Below are 17,550 nucleotides of genomic sequence, written 5' to 3' on the forward strand. Positions count from 1 at the left end.
GCCATGGGGGTTTGACACCTGTGATGAAAAAGTTTTAACTGTACTTTTAAATATTAAAAAAAAAAAAAGATTAAAAAAAAAAACACTGTGGCTTCACTTAGATATTTTGGGAAATTAGGAGAGCAAGAAGAAGCATGAATTTAAGAAGAAAAAAGGCAGAAAAGAAACAGAGTAATAGTAGCCACCATTTATTAGCTCCTATGTGCTAGGCACTATGCTAGGTGCTTTCCATACCTTGTCTCTGATTCAACAACAGACCCCGTCGTTGGGCATTATCGCTGTAGAAAGGAGGCAACAGGCTGACAGGAGCTAAGCATCTTGTCTAAAGTGCCACAGCTTCATCGTGAGGACTCGTGAACCCAAGTCTGTCTAATGTCAGCCTGTTCTCCTTCAGGCTATGCCACCCAATTAGAAAAAAGAGAGTGGGAAATAGCGAAGGGACAGACACAGGGACAGAGAAGTAAATACACATAAAAAACGAGCCATGTCAAGGCACATATTGATGAGGAAGAGTGAACGTTTTTTGAGGTAAGGACACTCACGACATACCAGGCTATACCAGCATCAGAAGGGGTTGTCAGGGTTGCAGGGTCTTTTGAAAAGCGCATGATCTCGCTTGCAATGTAACTCAACTCTTGGTGCACCCAGACTAGCTCCCCTGCTTTTATTTCCAATTTTCAAAACTCTTTTAAATAAAAGACTTTTCTCAAGCGTTTTTCAAAGCTTACAGGGATATGAGGCAATGTCAGATTCTAGACAGACTTTCAAATCTAGAGCGTCAGGGCATTATTTTTCATGCCAAAATAAACTTTTGACCGTCCGTTTGATATGCATTCACGGACTATAAATATCTAAAGGATATTATAGCTTGACCTGTGATATCTAAATGCCCATCTATAATGAATGGATACAGTAAGTCATGATACCGCAACTACGGAACACTATGAGCTTGTCAAAAAGAACAAGACAGATCTCTATATGCTGATGTGGAATAATCTCCACAATTGGAAAAAATCCTAGGTACAGTACAGCAGATAAGTATGCTAAACTTATGTTTAAAAATCAGATACATATTTATATCTAACTGGAGAAATTGATAGCAGTGGTTTTTGTGGGGGAAAAAATGGGGATCATGGATAAGAAAGAAATGCTTTCCCTTCACTGTCTGCCTGTGTACTTGGTACTTCTTTTTTTTAATCAAGTACAAGAATAATCAAGCAGTTCATTGTGTCTTCCTTCCTCCAAGCCAGACACAATTTTGAGATCTAGTAGGGTCTGAGTAGAAGAAATAAATTACTTTCCCTTCCCCCAGTGACGAGACGAAAGCTTTTCCTTTTCTCCCTCTCTTCAACCAAGTCTACCGATTTTCTTTAAAACAAATCCAGGCTACAGTCCTCTCTGGTGTAGCCCATTTCTCCTGAATAAATCTTACTTCTATTAAAAAAAAAAAAAAAAAAACCAAAACCACCAAAAACGCCAAAACTTACTCATGTCATCCATGTTCATCGAAAATACATTTAATTAAAGGAAAAAGCAAAGCACTCCTATCACTTCTCTTTGTATTTTGTAGGGTATGTCTTACGTATTTTTCTGTGCCTAGGTGCATTTACACTTATAACTGCTCTTTCATTTAATACATGCACATCTTGCTCTTTACTTTTTGAAGTTTTTTTATTTAATGCTATTGTTTTTTACATAACTAATCCCCTCTAACATGGCATTAGCTAGACTGTTTCAAACTTTCACCGTTATGAGCAACATTGAGAGGGATATCCTTATGCAGAAGTCTTTGTACAAGTCCATCTTCCTGAGAATAGATTTGTAAAAGCAAAGTTGCTTCATCACCAATTTGACTTTGCCTGCGATCTCCATCTGTAGTTGCTGCTCCATGCATTTTTTTTTTTTAAATTAAGTTTACTGGGGTAACATTGGTTAATACAATTACATAATTTTCAGGTGTACATTATAATTTGACATCTGTATCTTGTATTGTGTTTACCACCCAAAGTCCAGTTTCCTTCAGCTACCATATATTTGATCCCCTTTACTACACCCTCCCTCTACCCCCTATATTTGACCCCATCTATGCATCCTTTTCCTAACCAGCCGTAGACACTTCCCTGTGCCAAAGCTCAGCTCTGAGATGACTTCTTGCCCACGTGGACAAGTGTAAAACATACTTCCTGCTTTGCGTTTTTCTATACTCCCTTGAACAACCCTCCCTTTTGGATACCTGGCCCTTGATTGAACTCTATAGAATTAGTTGCATTTCTCCAGCTGTTTACTTCTTGGCTCTCTAAATCAAAATTTCTCTCTTGGTTATTATGAAATCCTTAACTCTTTGGGCCATGGTTTTTTAAAACTTTTTTTTTCCCCAAATAAAGAATAAAACAGAACTGGTATGAATGATAATAAAAGCTAACATTTACTGCAGTGCTTACTATGTGTCATTATACTGTTTTACGTGCCTTATAAATTTTTTGTGCCTTGTAAAATTAATGTTAATTGGAGTTACATGAAAAAAAGCATTCCATGGTCAAATTAGTGGAAATTATGGGTTAGAAAAAATCATAGGAATGGCACTTTTAAAATGTTAACATACATTAACAAGATGGCAACGACGTAGCTAAGCATTGTCAAATTATTTCACAGATTTCTTGAGGGGACAGTACTCCCAAGAACACACTTTCATAAAACTATAAAGGCACTTGCAGCCTACCTACCTCCCACATGAGGACCATGCCTTTTCGAAATTCATCTTAGTGACAATGCACTGAAAATATACTTAAGTTAAACTAAAAAGCACTCATACTATACTCATATTTCAGTACATACATCCTTTTCTATATGCACTCATAAATGACAAACTTCAATTTCTCTGACAATTTGCTTTCTATCTCTTCATCTTTTCTCACTACCTAGATTTATAAAGGTTGAAATCTTTTTCTACTCTCTTAACACTTTTCCTAGAATGCCCCACAAGTAAAGCTTGAAAAGATGACCACTTTTGCAGATAATTCCCAGATCTATATTTCAAACTGTGACCCTGGTAGCATCTGGAACACCCTTGCCCCCACAATCCATTCCAGGACTCACACGACCTGGCTTCTTCTGCTAATCACAATGCACGACTCACACCAGCCTGGTCTACTGCCTGCTTCTGGTTTGCTCAGGACATTCCCTTCTTTCCTCCTAGCCAAATGCCACTTATTCTTGGAGGTCCTGCTCAACTGCCATCCACCTGACAAAGTCTTCCCAGACCCCTCCAGTCCAGTTTCTCCTTGCTCTGAACTAAATAACAGGTGGCAATGAAGCATAGTTTTGTGACAAATTTTGAACTGCTGTCTTTTAACCTGTCATGTGATTGCAAACTGTCAATATATTGAGGGTGGGGACGGTGTCCATTACTTCTGTATCCCACAGTGCCCAGCACTAGTGCGACACAGACGACAGATACTCAATTGCTACTGAAAGATGAGATATTAAAATCCAAGTTAGGCCAATAATACAACAGACACAAAAATAATATGTACATTCCTCTTTATTTAATACAACAAACACGGAACACATACAAAAAGAAAAAACAATCATGTAAAAGGTCCTGTCACAAAGGAGAGACAGGAAACATCTACACTAAATCAAATAAGGCTCCTGCTTTAAAACAGGGATTTGCTAGCTACACCTGGAATATGAGCAAGGCTGTTGCAAAAAAAAAAAAAAAAAAAAAAAAGAAAAGAAAAAAGAAAAAAAGAAAAGGAAAGGAAAGAAAGAAAAGAAAAAGAAAAAGAAAAAAAGAGAGAGAGAGAGAGAGAAAAAATTCCCTGCACTGAAGTAGTATATCCATGGGGTTAATTTACTAAATTCACAGATCCATATTTTAGGAATGTTTAAGCCCTCTCACATAATTCATCAGGATTTTATGAAGTGTGTGATTTTCTTCCTTTTTGGTTAGAAAAATTTACCTGTCCCTTCTTCTTAGAAAATAGTGACAAGAGCTCTCTAAAAACTGGAAACCAGTAAACCACCCGAAGTTTGGAAAGCTTTACCATTGAACGTCAAAGGGCGTATAGAACTCAGAATGCAAAGGCAAGATGGCAGTGGGAAGAAGAATTGAACTTTTCTTATTAGTCATTTCCTGGTAGCTCGTATGTAATCGACCACTGGGAAAGACAAAATGGAAATACCTAGGCTCAGTGCAGGGTTCAGTAGCAGCAGTTTGTCCATATTCCTGCTCTGATTAGAGCCGGAAATTAAACAAGCACCAGTTCGTCTCAAAAGAGCCTTATACAAACACACACACATACATACCCACACCCATTCACATGTCATCACCACCCCCTTTTATTTAAATTTATTATTATTATTTTTTTTTACTAAAATAATACAAAAAAGGGAGACAGGGATATTTACAAAAATCCATGGCTGGTACAGTACATAATTTTTAAGACACACTAATGCTACAATCTTTCAGGTCCTGAGATTATTACAAATATCAACTCAAAGCTGTGTTCAGGTCCAGTTTTAAAGGAAGAAAAAAAAAATCCCCAAATATTAAGTCACACACTTATTTAAAATACAGCATATCCCTTCAAGTTAGCGAAAATGCACCTCCCTATAAACAAACGCAATACAGCAACCAGCGCCCCTCCCCCAGAGGAGCAGCTCTGAGGCTCCTTCCTTCAAGATCGGTTATGAAACATGTTGGCATCTGTATCGAACGTGGAGGTGGCTAAAGTAAGAGAAGATGGGTAACTGGAGGGAAGTTCCTCTACAGAGTGAACATTCACTGTATAAATAAGTCCCATTTTTCCTTATGTTACCAAACGAAAGTCTTTCCCTTATCAAATTTATACCGTACAGGCTGGAAATGTGTGCTTGGCCAGACTAAAAATCAGAATCCTTATTTCCAATCAGTTATAGCAAATAGGTCTGCAGTCACACCGTAAATGTTACAACTGCAAATTAACTTTCTTGTTCTAATAAAAGAAAGAGAACACCTATCACTTAGTTACCTTGGTAGACTTTGATTAACACGTTATTTGGGGCACAGAAATTTCACCAGCCAGAGATTTCTTTTCCTCTTCTTTTAAGCTTGAAATGTTTCACAAGCAAAACACAATGGCAAGCCTCAGATTTACATACTCTTCTGAAGAACAATTTGTAGTTTTGATACTTTCTATAATATAATTTTTCAATGACAGCCAACAAAGGACAAATAGTACAAAACTTGAATCCTTTCTCTGGAGGCTCGCCATGGATCAGAGGGAATTATCTGTAGGTTGGGAATCCACTTCTATTGGTGGAAGGGACCCTTGTTTATCTGAAAGTCTCAGAGGGTATAGGTAATTAATTATGTAGGCATAGCCAGGATTTAAAAAGTTGGCCAAAGTTGGTCAACTTTCCGACTAACTATATAAAACAGTAATACCTCTGTTAACTGAGAATAACTTCTTTCACTTTTAATGCCTCTAGTCAAAACTACGGTAATCCTTGGTAACTTAGCAGGTACAAGAAAACCCAATGCGCTCACACAGAGCACACTACCCTGCAAGCAGCAGAGATAAGCAAAACACGAGGAAAGTTTATGGCTGCCCGGACAGGAAATACAAGACAGCTAAGATCCGACAAATCAAGAGCAGGCTGTCACACAGAAAGACACGCCAACTGGCTGGTCCTAAATGTGCTTAGAGGCTGGATGGAGCTGCTGACTTCAAAAACAGAAGTATTTCCCAGTTATCTTGAGTTATAGTCATCCTGTTTGAATTTAATTAGGTTTCCACGAGTGCTCCACTGCAAAATATTTTAAAACTAGATTTAAGGTAAAATAGAATTATATCATTATTAGGAAAATGGGAGCAAATACTGTACAGAGTTTCGGAGAAACATAAAATTGTTACTAAGGATTCATATGACCTATTTGGTTCAAACCTTTGAAACTGGATTTATTCCAGGGAAATATGAAAATATGCAAGGCAGAACAGTATGAGAAATAACAGCCGCTAAGGAAGGCCTGCACCTCTTTTGAATAACCTCAAAAAATGTCCAGAGGAAGCCATGAAATGTGGCTACTACCATGTTATATAGTAGAGAAATCTATTTTTTAATACAAAGGAGAAGAGAAAAAAAAATTCTGGTCACCAGTGATAATTCTAAGTCCTGGAAATACAGACACCCTTAATTATACTACTGAGTTGTCTGAAAATATTCTTGACCTATTTGGGTAACAGTTAGGAAAAGTGTCAGAAATTTAAGTACTAACTCACTATAAAGGGAAAATATGTAAGAAAGATTGAGAAGTAGCAGTATTACAGAATGAGGAAATTAAATAAAGATCACAAATAGCTACTCTGAAGTAAATGGTACTCTGAGACTATCTGAGAAAAATAATTTAATGTCAAGTTATTCAAAGGCAGTCTGCTTAAAAGCCTATGAGTCTCTGTCTGAGTCTTTGCTGGGATGTGAACAGCCTCCTGGAACACGCTTGTCGTCTTTATGCAACCGGTATTCCAGTGCAGCAACTGGCTGATGAAATGGTTGACTTCAGAGCTCAGACCAGAGGAAAGAAGAATGAAGACTAAAGCAAATGAAGAAAGAATTATTCGACATTAATACTCAAAGCTGTCTTTAGAGTCTGATCATCTGTTCAGCTCTACAAACCTCAACACTGTGGCGCAGTATCTAAAACTGTCTAAGACTTATACACTGGGATGATTTATCTTAACAACCCAAAGATATTCCATGATTCTAACTATAGTTTTGCACCAGTGAAAGGATCTGTACTTAGTTTTTGAATATAAAGTTCACATTTTAGGATAGAAGAACACAAAATATCTCTATTTTATGCTTCTGTTAATTTTCCCTAGGGGAACCAACACACATTCAACAAAACCCTTATGCCTTATTTCTTTGGGTAGAAGTCTTAACGTGTTATTTAAAGAATAGCAAAAGAAGAAAAACGTGGTAAATAAAAATATATTTATCTGCATAGTTGATACTTAGAGGCTACTTATTAACTAAGGCCTTTTCTGGAAAATGCAGTAAAAAACCCAAAAGTGATTTTTAAGAAAAAACCATCCTCACACTAGAGATTACCTGGGCCTGGCTGTGCTGACCCCGGGGACTGACCCAGCGCTTGGTCTGCTCGGGCCTGGTGCTCCCTCCTGACTCACTTGGGCTGGACAATCTGTTCCTCATCCCTTCCATTGTCTTTCCTAATCCTCAATATGTGCTACAATTCAAATCTACACACAGCCCCTGACAACTGTTGCTCAGCATTTATCCCTAACTAAAAACGCAGCATCTATTTTTTTTTCCTGTTGTTTTAAATGAAAAAAGAAAAATTCTATGTATTACTATCTAATATGCTGGGATGGAAGGCGGGATAAAATGATCTTCACTTCATTTTCTCTTCAGAGTTGGGCAAAACGTTTCTTTCTACCCCCACCCTCTTCACCCCTGCCCTGGCTAGGAAGTGAACACACTGCCTTCCCTCTCCCATTTCCCTACCACCTGAGCAGTTGAGGGCTCTGACTCTTTCAGGGATAGAAAAAGCATAAACTGCAAAGGTAGATGGGCTAAAAGTGTACCCAGCTGACTGCGTGTAGTGCTTGCCCCTTGGGAGCAAAGCTGGATAAACTCATAGTCACAAAAATAGGACACAATCTCTGATTGATAAGAATGAGGAGACTCCCATTCATTCTTAGAAAGTTAAAAGCTTAGCTATCCATCACCAAACAACTAATAAAGGGAAATTAGATTGAGAAGATGGAAAAGTGAGGCAGACAACACTTTCGGGATCATTTATCACCTCCAATAAGCAATCATCCGAACTGGATCTAGCTTGATTTAGCTCCACAACCGTGGCAAAAATCACACATGTAATAACACCATAAAAGGCTAAAAAAAAAATCTATGTATACTTAAGAAACTTAGTGTTATTTCCCTCTCCCCACTTATTAACCTGAAAGTACCCATTTTACCCCATCACAAATATGTTTAAATAACAAATATGTATCTAAATTAGAATTCCAGTGACTTTTTTTAACTTAAAAATCATATGGTGCTTTTTATACCCATTTTTTTTAGCCTCTGCAGGATGATGATAATACTTTAGTTATATACGACATTTGAGAAAAACTCAAATTATTTTTGAAATAGTAAAGTCTCTGATATCCCTGGGAGGTAGGTGAATATTATTATACCCAATATTCTTAATGGGTAATCTGAGGCACGAAGGTTAAATGATATTCCCCCTAAACACAGTAATCCAGAGTACCACGACTGACAGAGGCTGCTGACGACGGTTTTGCTAGCAGGTGGCATGATCGGGAGCCTCTGCCCTCTCCTTTTCAGCCACCAGTCTCCTCTTCCCACTCGTATTCAGAAGGGGGCACTTATCAGATCTTTGTGCTGGCTTTTGAGGATTGGTTCACCTTAGTCTTCCTTAATATGTCGCATCTGTTTTCAACTAAAAAGTCGGATGAATCTTAGATACTGAAATTATGTTATTTTGCTCAAGGGAGGAATGTAAATAACCATAAAAGCAGATGAAGCCAAATGAAAAGTGAAGATCTCTCAAGGGTGCTATCAGTTATATGAGTGTTCTTCTCAGTATCTGAAGTCCTTCTACTTCTAAATGTATCAACCTTTTGACAGATATGCAGCTATGTGAATTCTTCAAAAATAATTTCCCAGAAGAAAACAGGATGCATTTTTAATGTTGACAAAGTTGCTGACCTCCTTGAAAACGTATCCAGATACAATACCATGACTTCAACTCTAGCGCCTCATGTCCTTTTACCTGCCACAGTGCACCTTATTGACCTGACCCACAAAAGACTCTTGTTATTCCAATGCTTTCTCCAGTATCACTCGTGCCATCTGAAGGGCACAGAGTGGTTGGTTACATCCGGGAATAGTCAAGTAGTCCATACATTTATTTTACTTGTATTAACTGACTTTTTATATATATGTATATATTTTTGGTTAACTTCTACAGACAGATATTCGAAGGGGGAAGAGAGCATCTTGTGAAAAGACAATTTCCCAATCCACCCACCTGCATTGACTAAAAGCAGTGGAATAAACAAGGCAGAAGTCTCGCAACACTGGAAGGAGAGTGTTCAGAAAGGATGCGATGTTACAGCAGCTACTAGATTTATATATATATTACATATGTATACATACATATATATACACACACACATATATATGTATGTATGCCTGTATGTCTCTTACAACATATCCATATACATATAGGGAAGATGAAGAGTATGACATGACATAATGTTGGCAAGTTTGAGATTCTTCCTCATGTATCCCCTGACTTACTAGCCTGTACTTTAGGATATCTGAGAACAGTTTCAAAAGAGGAAGAAAAAGAAAAAAAAAAGGCACTTAACAAAGACAAAGGCCTGAATTGAGCATGTTTTAGAGGAGCAATATAAGCATTTCACCAGAGCTAAGAAATGACTTACAGAGTTAAACTTTTCCTCTTAAATCTTATAAAATAAAACTGCATAACATGTTTGTAATCAGTCATTTACCTATTTCTGCATTTTTCTTCTGCTTCATTATTATAAAAACAAAAGCCCCAAAAGCAATGAATAAAACAACGAAAACAATTATACATGCACAACAGAAAGTAAAAGTGCCCCTTCTGAGAACATAAGGTCAGCAGAAACTACAGTGCTGAGTGAAGCACAGGGGAAGTTCTCAAGTTTGGCCTGATTATAGGTTCTTCTCACTCTTCTTTTTCTAATTTAAAACAAAACAAAACAGAAAGAGTACCAACAAACAAAACAAGCGAACACAAATTCAAAACCTAAGTGATGATAAAAAGAATACAGAGACCAGTGTGCTTTTATGGTACACTCCTAAAATAAAGTATCCTAATTCTATAAATGGGTCAAATTATATGACAGAACCTTCCAGAAATAAAGAACTGTAAATTAGGTTAAAGTCAACCAATGCAGGCAAAGTTCATTTTAAAAATTTAGCAGCAAATATGATAGGTAAATGAAGTTCTAAGAGATGATCCCAAGGGACACACAGTCCTCATAATCAATGGCAGTTTGAAAAACAGTAGAATTTCCATTTCAGGAAATATCTTGAACCAAGTAGAGGTGGAAAGGGGTATGGCAGAGGGCAACCAGAGGAGAAAGACTAGAGGTGTCTGCCCTTTCCAACCCTGGGTAGTAAACAATTTAGATCTGCTTTGGGAAAAAAAAAAAAAAATCCTGGGTTAAAAATCTTTTCCAATAAGTTGTTTTCAAACAGGTGTCAAACCCACAGTATTCAAACATGTGTGTGCCCGGTTCTTCCTCCTACCTCAGTGATACAATAAACCCTACTGGACTTCTATGATACATAAAAAAATGTTATTTGGGCTAACGACATCCATCAAAGGGGTGGTAGGCATGAAGAATGTACTAACACAATCCTCTGACTTCCTTGGAATATCAGGACTTTGTAACTTCAGATTAACCTCTCTTCTTTTCCCAAACCTTTTTCTTCAGGCTGTTTTAAAACCATGATTTTTTTAATCCTCTGATCTCAGAAGCATAGGAGAAAGAATTATAATCGACTTATAGTGGAATTATTGCTTGCATGGATTTTGGAGGCTCTGAATGAGCTTGACACTTTGCTCCCAAACAGTCTCCAACTGGGGCTCAGCATTGCTATCTTGGAAGACAACGCTGCTGACCGTTATTGCTGTGAATACTGAGGATTAACTTGTATGTACAGTAACAGCTTATACATCAGTGAAGGCAATTTAAAATACAAGACAGTCGAAAACAGAACAGCTTAATTTTCCTGAATCAAGAATCCCGCTGAGTGGGATATAATTAAGTGTGCTGATTATTTTTGCATTGGGATGTTGCTAATGCTCTTCAGAAAGACACATTGCTCTAAATCCTTTCCAATTACTCACCATTTAAAAAATAACAGAATTTGACTTTTAAGTGCAAAAATACAGTATGAGTCACACGTCTCTGTGCTAAAAAATAACCAATTTTTATGTTTGTTTTCTAGTAAGAAAAAACTGTAAAGTTAAGTGACCATATAGTATGGACATCACTTTCAATGTTATGGTCTAGAAAAGAAATAGTTTTGTATTTACATGTAGGAACTCTTTGATTATATTTATCTATTAAGGGATATAAAACTGTTTGTCTCATTTGTACAACAGAAAAGGGTAGTCTTGATTGAAATGGATTTAAGTTAGTGAAAATGTGGCGGTGGGGGTGGGGTGTGAGGTGGGAATCTGGCAGCAGCCCCCAAGGAATCAAGACTGAAGAGAACAGAACATCATCTTCACTTACATGGACCTCTCAGAGTCAAGGGCCTTCAGACAGTTTTCATGGCTAGTTATAAAATGATACCAAGGGGAAGAGCTGATAATCCTGTTCTTTAATGACGACAGAACCACCAGAGATTTTCACACAGCATGATTCAGAAATGAGGGATTTAAGAAATTAAATTGGTGCTCCTGACTTAAACTAGCGATGAATTTATATGTGAATAAATACATGTGTGCATCTATACACACATACAAATGAATACATACATGCACAGCTATCAGCAGGAAGAGATTAGTATGCACTGACTTCCCTCCTGGTACCGGAAGTAAAACAAAGGCTGGCTTCCCAAAGGGCAACTCCTACATAGTATTAGCAAAGGCTTCCTACACCCCAAATTAAATAAAAACAAAAGGTATGCTATAGTGGAATAACTCAAGAATTGGGTAAGCTTCCCTAATTAAAAAAACCAAACAAATGTTAATCAAACAGACCCATTCAAGTCAAACCTCTCTGCAACATCCCAATATCCTTCCAAAATATCTACCAGGGTTGATACAACATTCTTATTTGTTTTACGGGTAAATTAAATTCTTAGAGGCAAGTAATTATATCAATGATTCCTTTGAAATAATCCTTTCCTCTTACTGTAACAAGTTCTTGGAACTAAAGTTTTCAGTTATTTATTAACTTTTTTGCTATGAAGCAAGCCAATGTGACTCTGAAGTCGAAATATAGGTATACAGATCTGAAGAGATCTGTGGTCATTTATTCATAGTTCTATAGGCTATTTGGGACTTTTGTTTGTAAAAAGAAAAAAGGGGCCTGGATAATACTCTGATTTGAATCAGCTTAATGGTATAGAGTGATTTGTAATGAAAACATTTGCAAGAAATCTTGCTACTATCAATCTGATGCTGTTTTTAGTTAGTTTGTCATTATAAATGGACCATGTTCATACCATTTTTGCATATTGTTTGAAAATATTCAGAAGCTTAAACAGGAAGAGAAAAAAAAGAAGAGTGATACTAGACTGATGATGAGGCATAAAAAATCAAATAGAATGTATCCAAACGGAACCATAAATTTCTCCCTTAACATCCTTTGTGGACTATGCTGTTTGCATGAGGAAGCCATAATAAGCAAGGAGTCTGTAGTATTATCTGTAGCATTACTCATATACTATATTCTCAGGAAATATTAGTAAATGCTCCAAATCAGTTTCACTAAACTGGATATAGGGAGTAAAAATACACTGTGATTGTTACAAAAAATAATCCCTTGTACACATGATTCTAATGCAATTCCTCTCTTTAAAATACTATCTTAAAAATTCCAAAAATATATATATGCTATTTGAATGACCAGTGAAGAAGTCTATGTAGTACACACTTATACCTGTTTATATCGATATTTAAGTCACCTGAAGTACCACTAGCTAAAAGAACAGGAGAAATTGTGAACTGAGGTGAAGATGGGGGAAATTTACAATTCGTAGTGGTAAGCTTGCGAGGGCTCAAGAGCACCAAAGCCACAGCCCTACGTCAAAGATCCCCATTTCTCAAGAGAAAAATGTGAATAGTCACATTTTAGCATCAAGAATGGAAATAAGAATTAACCAGTCATACCAGATGCACGAATCACCTGAAGAAAAGAGTTAAGTACCTGCTTCTGAATGGAAGATGAAATTGACCCTTTTACGAAAAGGGGACATCTAAGTTTCGTCTGTTAAAGAGCAACAGGCTCAATTTCTTGACTTTTAAAAATCTCGATGATTAACAATATATATCACTGTGCTAAAATAGCTTTCCCGAAGCATTTTTAGTCCACTGATTTCTATGGGGGAGTTGCTACACACTGGAGAAGATTCAAGTTTGTTCAGGATTTTTGAGGGTAGTATTTACTCAGCTACTGTCTGTATTAGACATAGTGTAGTTTTTTTTTGGTGGCAAATTTGCTGCAGAGTCCACTCAAATAGACATGCTCATTACTCCTGACAAACTGGCCTAATTCCAGACATATTGCCTTTTATTATGAAATTATGTCTATAAGTGTTCAGATCCAACCCCCAGGATGGATGGAGTATACCCAAATCCTCAATTTCCTTCTTCCTCCCCCCGGGGAAAAATTAAATTTGTACTTCTGTGGGTTTGACAACTGAGTCTCTTTCAAGTCAGTTATTATGGTAACTTTGTCTTTCTTTAGAAGAGACCAAAGGTCACTAACTTCGCAAGAAAGCGTTTCTTCCTCCTGCAACTGGCTTTACTCAAGTAATGTTCTCTTTTCTCTTCCTCCTCACCACAGTGCTTGGGACGAGAGAGTGTAAACATCGACAGAACAGCAGCCCTATGACTATGCGAGTACTTTCCCATCAGGTAGATCCATCAGCCAGCTGGATGTCCTTCTCTTGTTGGGAAGTCACTGAGATTTCCGTGGTAATTTAGTGTCCCCTTTACTTTGGCCTCCATCTAAGAAAAGATATGTTTAATGGGTATAGGTAGGCATGTTATAAAGAATTGATAAAAACTAACAAAGCAAAAAATATCCTTCAATTTTCATGTGGATGACATGGCTACAAAGATAACCTTTTATATTTCACATGCTATAGCATTACAGAAGCTGAGAAAACATAAAGGAGATACAAACTCTGCAAGACCGATCCTCTTATCTCAAATGACTGTGGTTCAACTGGTTTACAGTGTCCTACAAAACCTATCTGAACAAGTATTTACCACCTACTTAATAGCCGATTGTGCCGAATTCTCTGAGGATTATAAAAGAATTTAGGACATAATCCCCACCTTCTTGGGACCTACCACATCTTTCGATTCCTTTAGGAGACAAGGTCAATTTCACTTATTTTGCAAGTGAAATTGAATTTCTTGCCATGATAGAGAGCACTTGATAATGAATTCTCAATTATTTAGGTTAATGAATGGGGCACCCTGGTAGTGAAAAATCCAGTTGAGTCTTTGTTTTGGTCCTAATCTGGCAAAAGTTGTAAGTGGTAGGAGAGTCTGCTGCTGGGAATAATGGTTTCCTGTTTTTACACATAGGACCCTTACTAGAAAAATGTTGCTTACTCTGTTTAAATGAGGCAAGAGGAAGGCCCAGAGATTTCAAAAGCCCAAAAAATATAAAGGAAGTCTCTAAAAGGCCATTCCCTTAGCAAGGAATATGAAGACCTCTAGGCCTAACAGAAAAAGACGGGGGGTGGGGGGGAGCATGGTAGAAATACACAGGTGAAAAGGACAAAATATTGTATTACAGTAACAATCTTAAGGTTGGAGGAGACCACAAAAATCATAGTACTATGTCCACTCATCTGAAAATTACTGTTAAAAAGAAACGAAACAAAACAAAAGCACTTCCTCTACTTTAGGAAAGATGTATCAATGAAACAGAATGATTCTTTCCAAAGCTGTATAAACAGAATACTATTAAAATAACTTTGGCGACAACAGCTAAGGTATTGGCTTTTCCATTTATTATATAATTGCATTAGTAGAGAGTAACGATTTAACTTGAGGCATAATTAAACTCACAAAATGGCAAGGTGGGATTTTGCTCAAAGACGCTTTCTTTGGTTAATTAGCAAAATAAAATACTCCTAATAATTGAACTGTGAGAGTCTTTAGACCAAGGGCCAAAACCAGCCCACCACCTCTTTTTATACATAAAGTTTTATTGGACTCCAGCCACAGTCATATTATAAATTTCCTATGGCTGTTTTCGCACTATAGCGACAGAGTTGAGCTGTGATAAAGACTATACAGTCTGCAAAGCCTAAAATTTACTCTTTGGGCCTTGATAGGACAAGTTTACTGACCCTTGACTTTAGATAAAGTTAGAGAATTAGTATTAATTGAGCTCTTACTATGTTATCAGATGCCATGCTAGAAGCTTTAATACATTTTTATTAAATTCTCATAAGAAGCCTATTAAAATATGTTGTCCCCAGTTTACAAGCTAGGGAAGTGATAGCCAAACAAGTTAAGAAACTTGCTCAAAGTGGCACTCCTTGAATTCAAAAATCCAACCCTGATAGTCAAATTCTGTCTTATACTTCTAAATGTTATTAAAATGAAAAACTGTACACTTTTTATTTCAATTACTTGAAAAATACTGAGTCATATTTCCTTTCTCCCTCTGGAACAGTGGTGCTGCCCAGACAAGAAGCTAATTCATATAAAAGCTGGAATACTGGGGCCATGTTGAACCACGAGAATCCTGCATCTAATTCCTTGCTGGTTCACACCAATTGCTCTATGTGCATATGGCCCTAAGCCAAACTTGTCATACCAAGCATCGTCAATACTCAGGGTAGAACAGCTTAAAGCATTAAACCTAATTGAGGAGTTTAGGAAGATTAGGATGGTGGACATTTATACCTACTTTGTGTACCCCTTTTGCACAACTGTGGTTTTTTTATTCATTTTCTCAAGGGGTGAGTCTGAGGCAGCTTACCACTTAGGACTTTTACATGGCTAATTACAACCTATTGCCTCAAGATCGCCACATAGCTCCTCCTATTTCCATATGTGGCCAACCCTAAGTAAACTTGTTTAAAGACAATTTGAAATGCAGTGACCAAAGAGATCAGTGAGGCCCCAGGCAACTTCCAAAGTTAAGAGGGTTTCTGAGCAATTATTTCTGCTCAGAAGATCCTGAAAATGGCCTTCAGAACAGTGTCAGCAGTCTATACTGATGCCAACTGCTGTGAGAGCAGGAACTTGGAGGCCAACATGACCAGTGCCCACTATCTCATTTCATATTTCAGAGTTATCTAATTGGGCTGCAAGTATATAATGTATAGATTTTGGATTATGCTAATTTAATCCGTGCTAAGAGGCAGAAAGGTTTAATGGTTAAGGATACAGGCTGTGAAGTCAGACTTCCTGAGTTTATACCTTAGATTGCACACTTGAGTGTATCGTCTTGGGCAAACTGCTTATCACTAATTCAGTTTCCTGATCTACAAAATGGGAGTTGTTATCTCATTCACAGGCCTGTTGTAACAATTAAATTACTAATACAAGTAGTCACAAGACCATCTGGCACTCAGTAAGCTTTCAATAAATGTAAACTATTATAATTACTTGACATGACTTTTGTACACTGTCTCATGAATCCTCTTGTCATTTCCATATAACACCTTCAAAGAGGCTCTCCTCATTGTTAACAAAAGATCTCATTTACTTATTTCCTCTCAAAAGGAGTTTGTTGCTACTGAGGATTTAGCCATATGAAAATGTTTTTTCCAACCTTTGTCATTCCATTCACATTTTCACAAAAGATTTCTAATCCAATCGATATAGCTATATAAACAATAAAGAGATGAAGAAATAGGTGGCTTTCTTACCATTAAATGTTTGCTGTAAATGTGTAGGCAGAGGTGCGTGGGAAAGTGTTGCTGCATGCTGAGCTCCTGGCTGTAAACCCTTTAGTAAATCTGAGAGGAAAACGGATTTGTCAGTGATCTCCTTAAATCTGATTCGAGCCCTCTTAGATCAAAAATGAAAATAGCTTATCTAATGCAAGCACAGCCTGTGACTTCAAAGGCCTTCTTAGAGTACGTATACTTTTTAAAATTTACATATATAAATGTATCTAAATAATGCAGCAAATTTAACTTCCTCTTACAAATTTCATTAAGATAGAACTGTGGTACAGTGGTTCATTTAAAATGCTAAATTAAATCTTGAAGTCCAGTAATTTGACTTTTCATATATAGATGAAATGAACTGCATTTTAAAAAATCCTATAATCTTCATTCACTAACTCCAACTGGACCACTCTCAGTTAGTATAAATTCGTGAGGTTTCCTATTCTGTCAAACTCAGTACCCAAGCAAATAAAAGAATGCTACTTACTCTGAGTTAGGCTATGGTGGAAAGCGGCTGAGGTAGATCCCGAGGTGGTTGTCACTCCAGCTGTGTCCGTTCCAAAGCCAAGTAGCTCCAAGGGAAACTGGAAGGGCATGGTCACTGGAACAAGGCCACCCAGCATCCCAAAAGGAGTCACATTTTGATTTGTTACAGACAAAGGTGATGTCATGAGAGTCAGAGGTGAGGCATTAGCCAATAATGATGCTCCTGCTGTGGACTGCAGAAACCAGGGGTCAAAATACATAAGAAATCAAATCTTTAACCTGAATTATTTCATATCCTCATGGGTGCAAGACTGTGTCTTATAACTGCTCTAACAGAAACTTTTTGAGACAGAAATGAAGACTGAGGTGAAAAAAATA

At 37.2% G+C, this 17,550-nt stretch overlaps 1 protein-coding gene across 2 annotated transcripts in view; it reads right to left on the reverse strand.

Moving 5' to 3' along the window:
- Nucleotides 1–3,523: 3,523 nt before the first annotated feature.
- Nucleotides 3,524–17,550, reverse strand: part of UBN2 (ubinuclein 2) — a 67,363-nt gene continuing 53,336 nt past the window's right edge. For both annotated transcript variants that reach the window (XM_036230835.1, XM_016161900.2), the window contains exons 15-17: nucleotides 17,174–17,405; nucleotides 16,663–16,752; nucleotides 3,524–13,768 (exon numbers count right to left, since the gene is read on the reverse strand). In XM_036230835.1, the coding sequence (XP_036086728.1) occupies nucleotides 13,719–13,768; nucleotides 16,663–16,752; nucleotides 17,174–17,405 (372 nt within the window). In that variant the 3' untranslated portion in view covers nucleotides 3,524–13,718. The remainder of the gene's footprint in view (nucleotides 13,769–16,662; nucleotides 16,753–17,173; nucleotides 17,406–17,550) is intronic.

The sequence above is a fragment of the Rousettus aegyptiacus genome, unplaced genomic scaffold, assembly GCF_014176215.1.
Source record: "Rousettus aegyptiacus isolate mRouAeg1 unplaced genomic scaffold, mRouAeg1.p scaffold_m13_p_13, whole genome shotgun sequence".
Classification (NCBI taxonomy): Eukaryota; Metazoa; Chordata; class Mammalia; order Chiroptera; family Pteropodidae; genus Rousettus; species Rousettus aegyptiacus.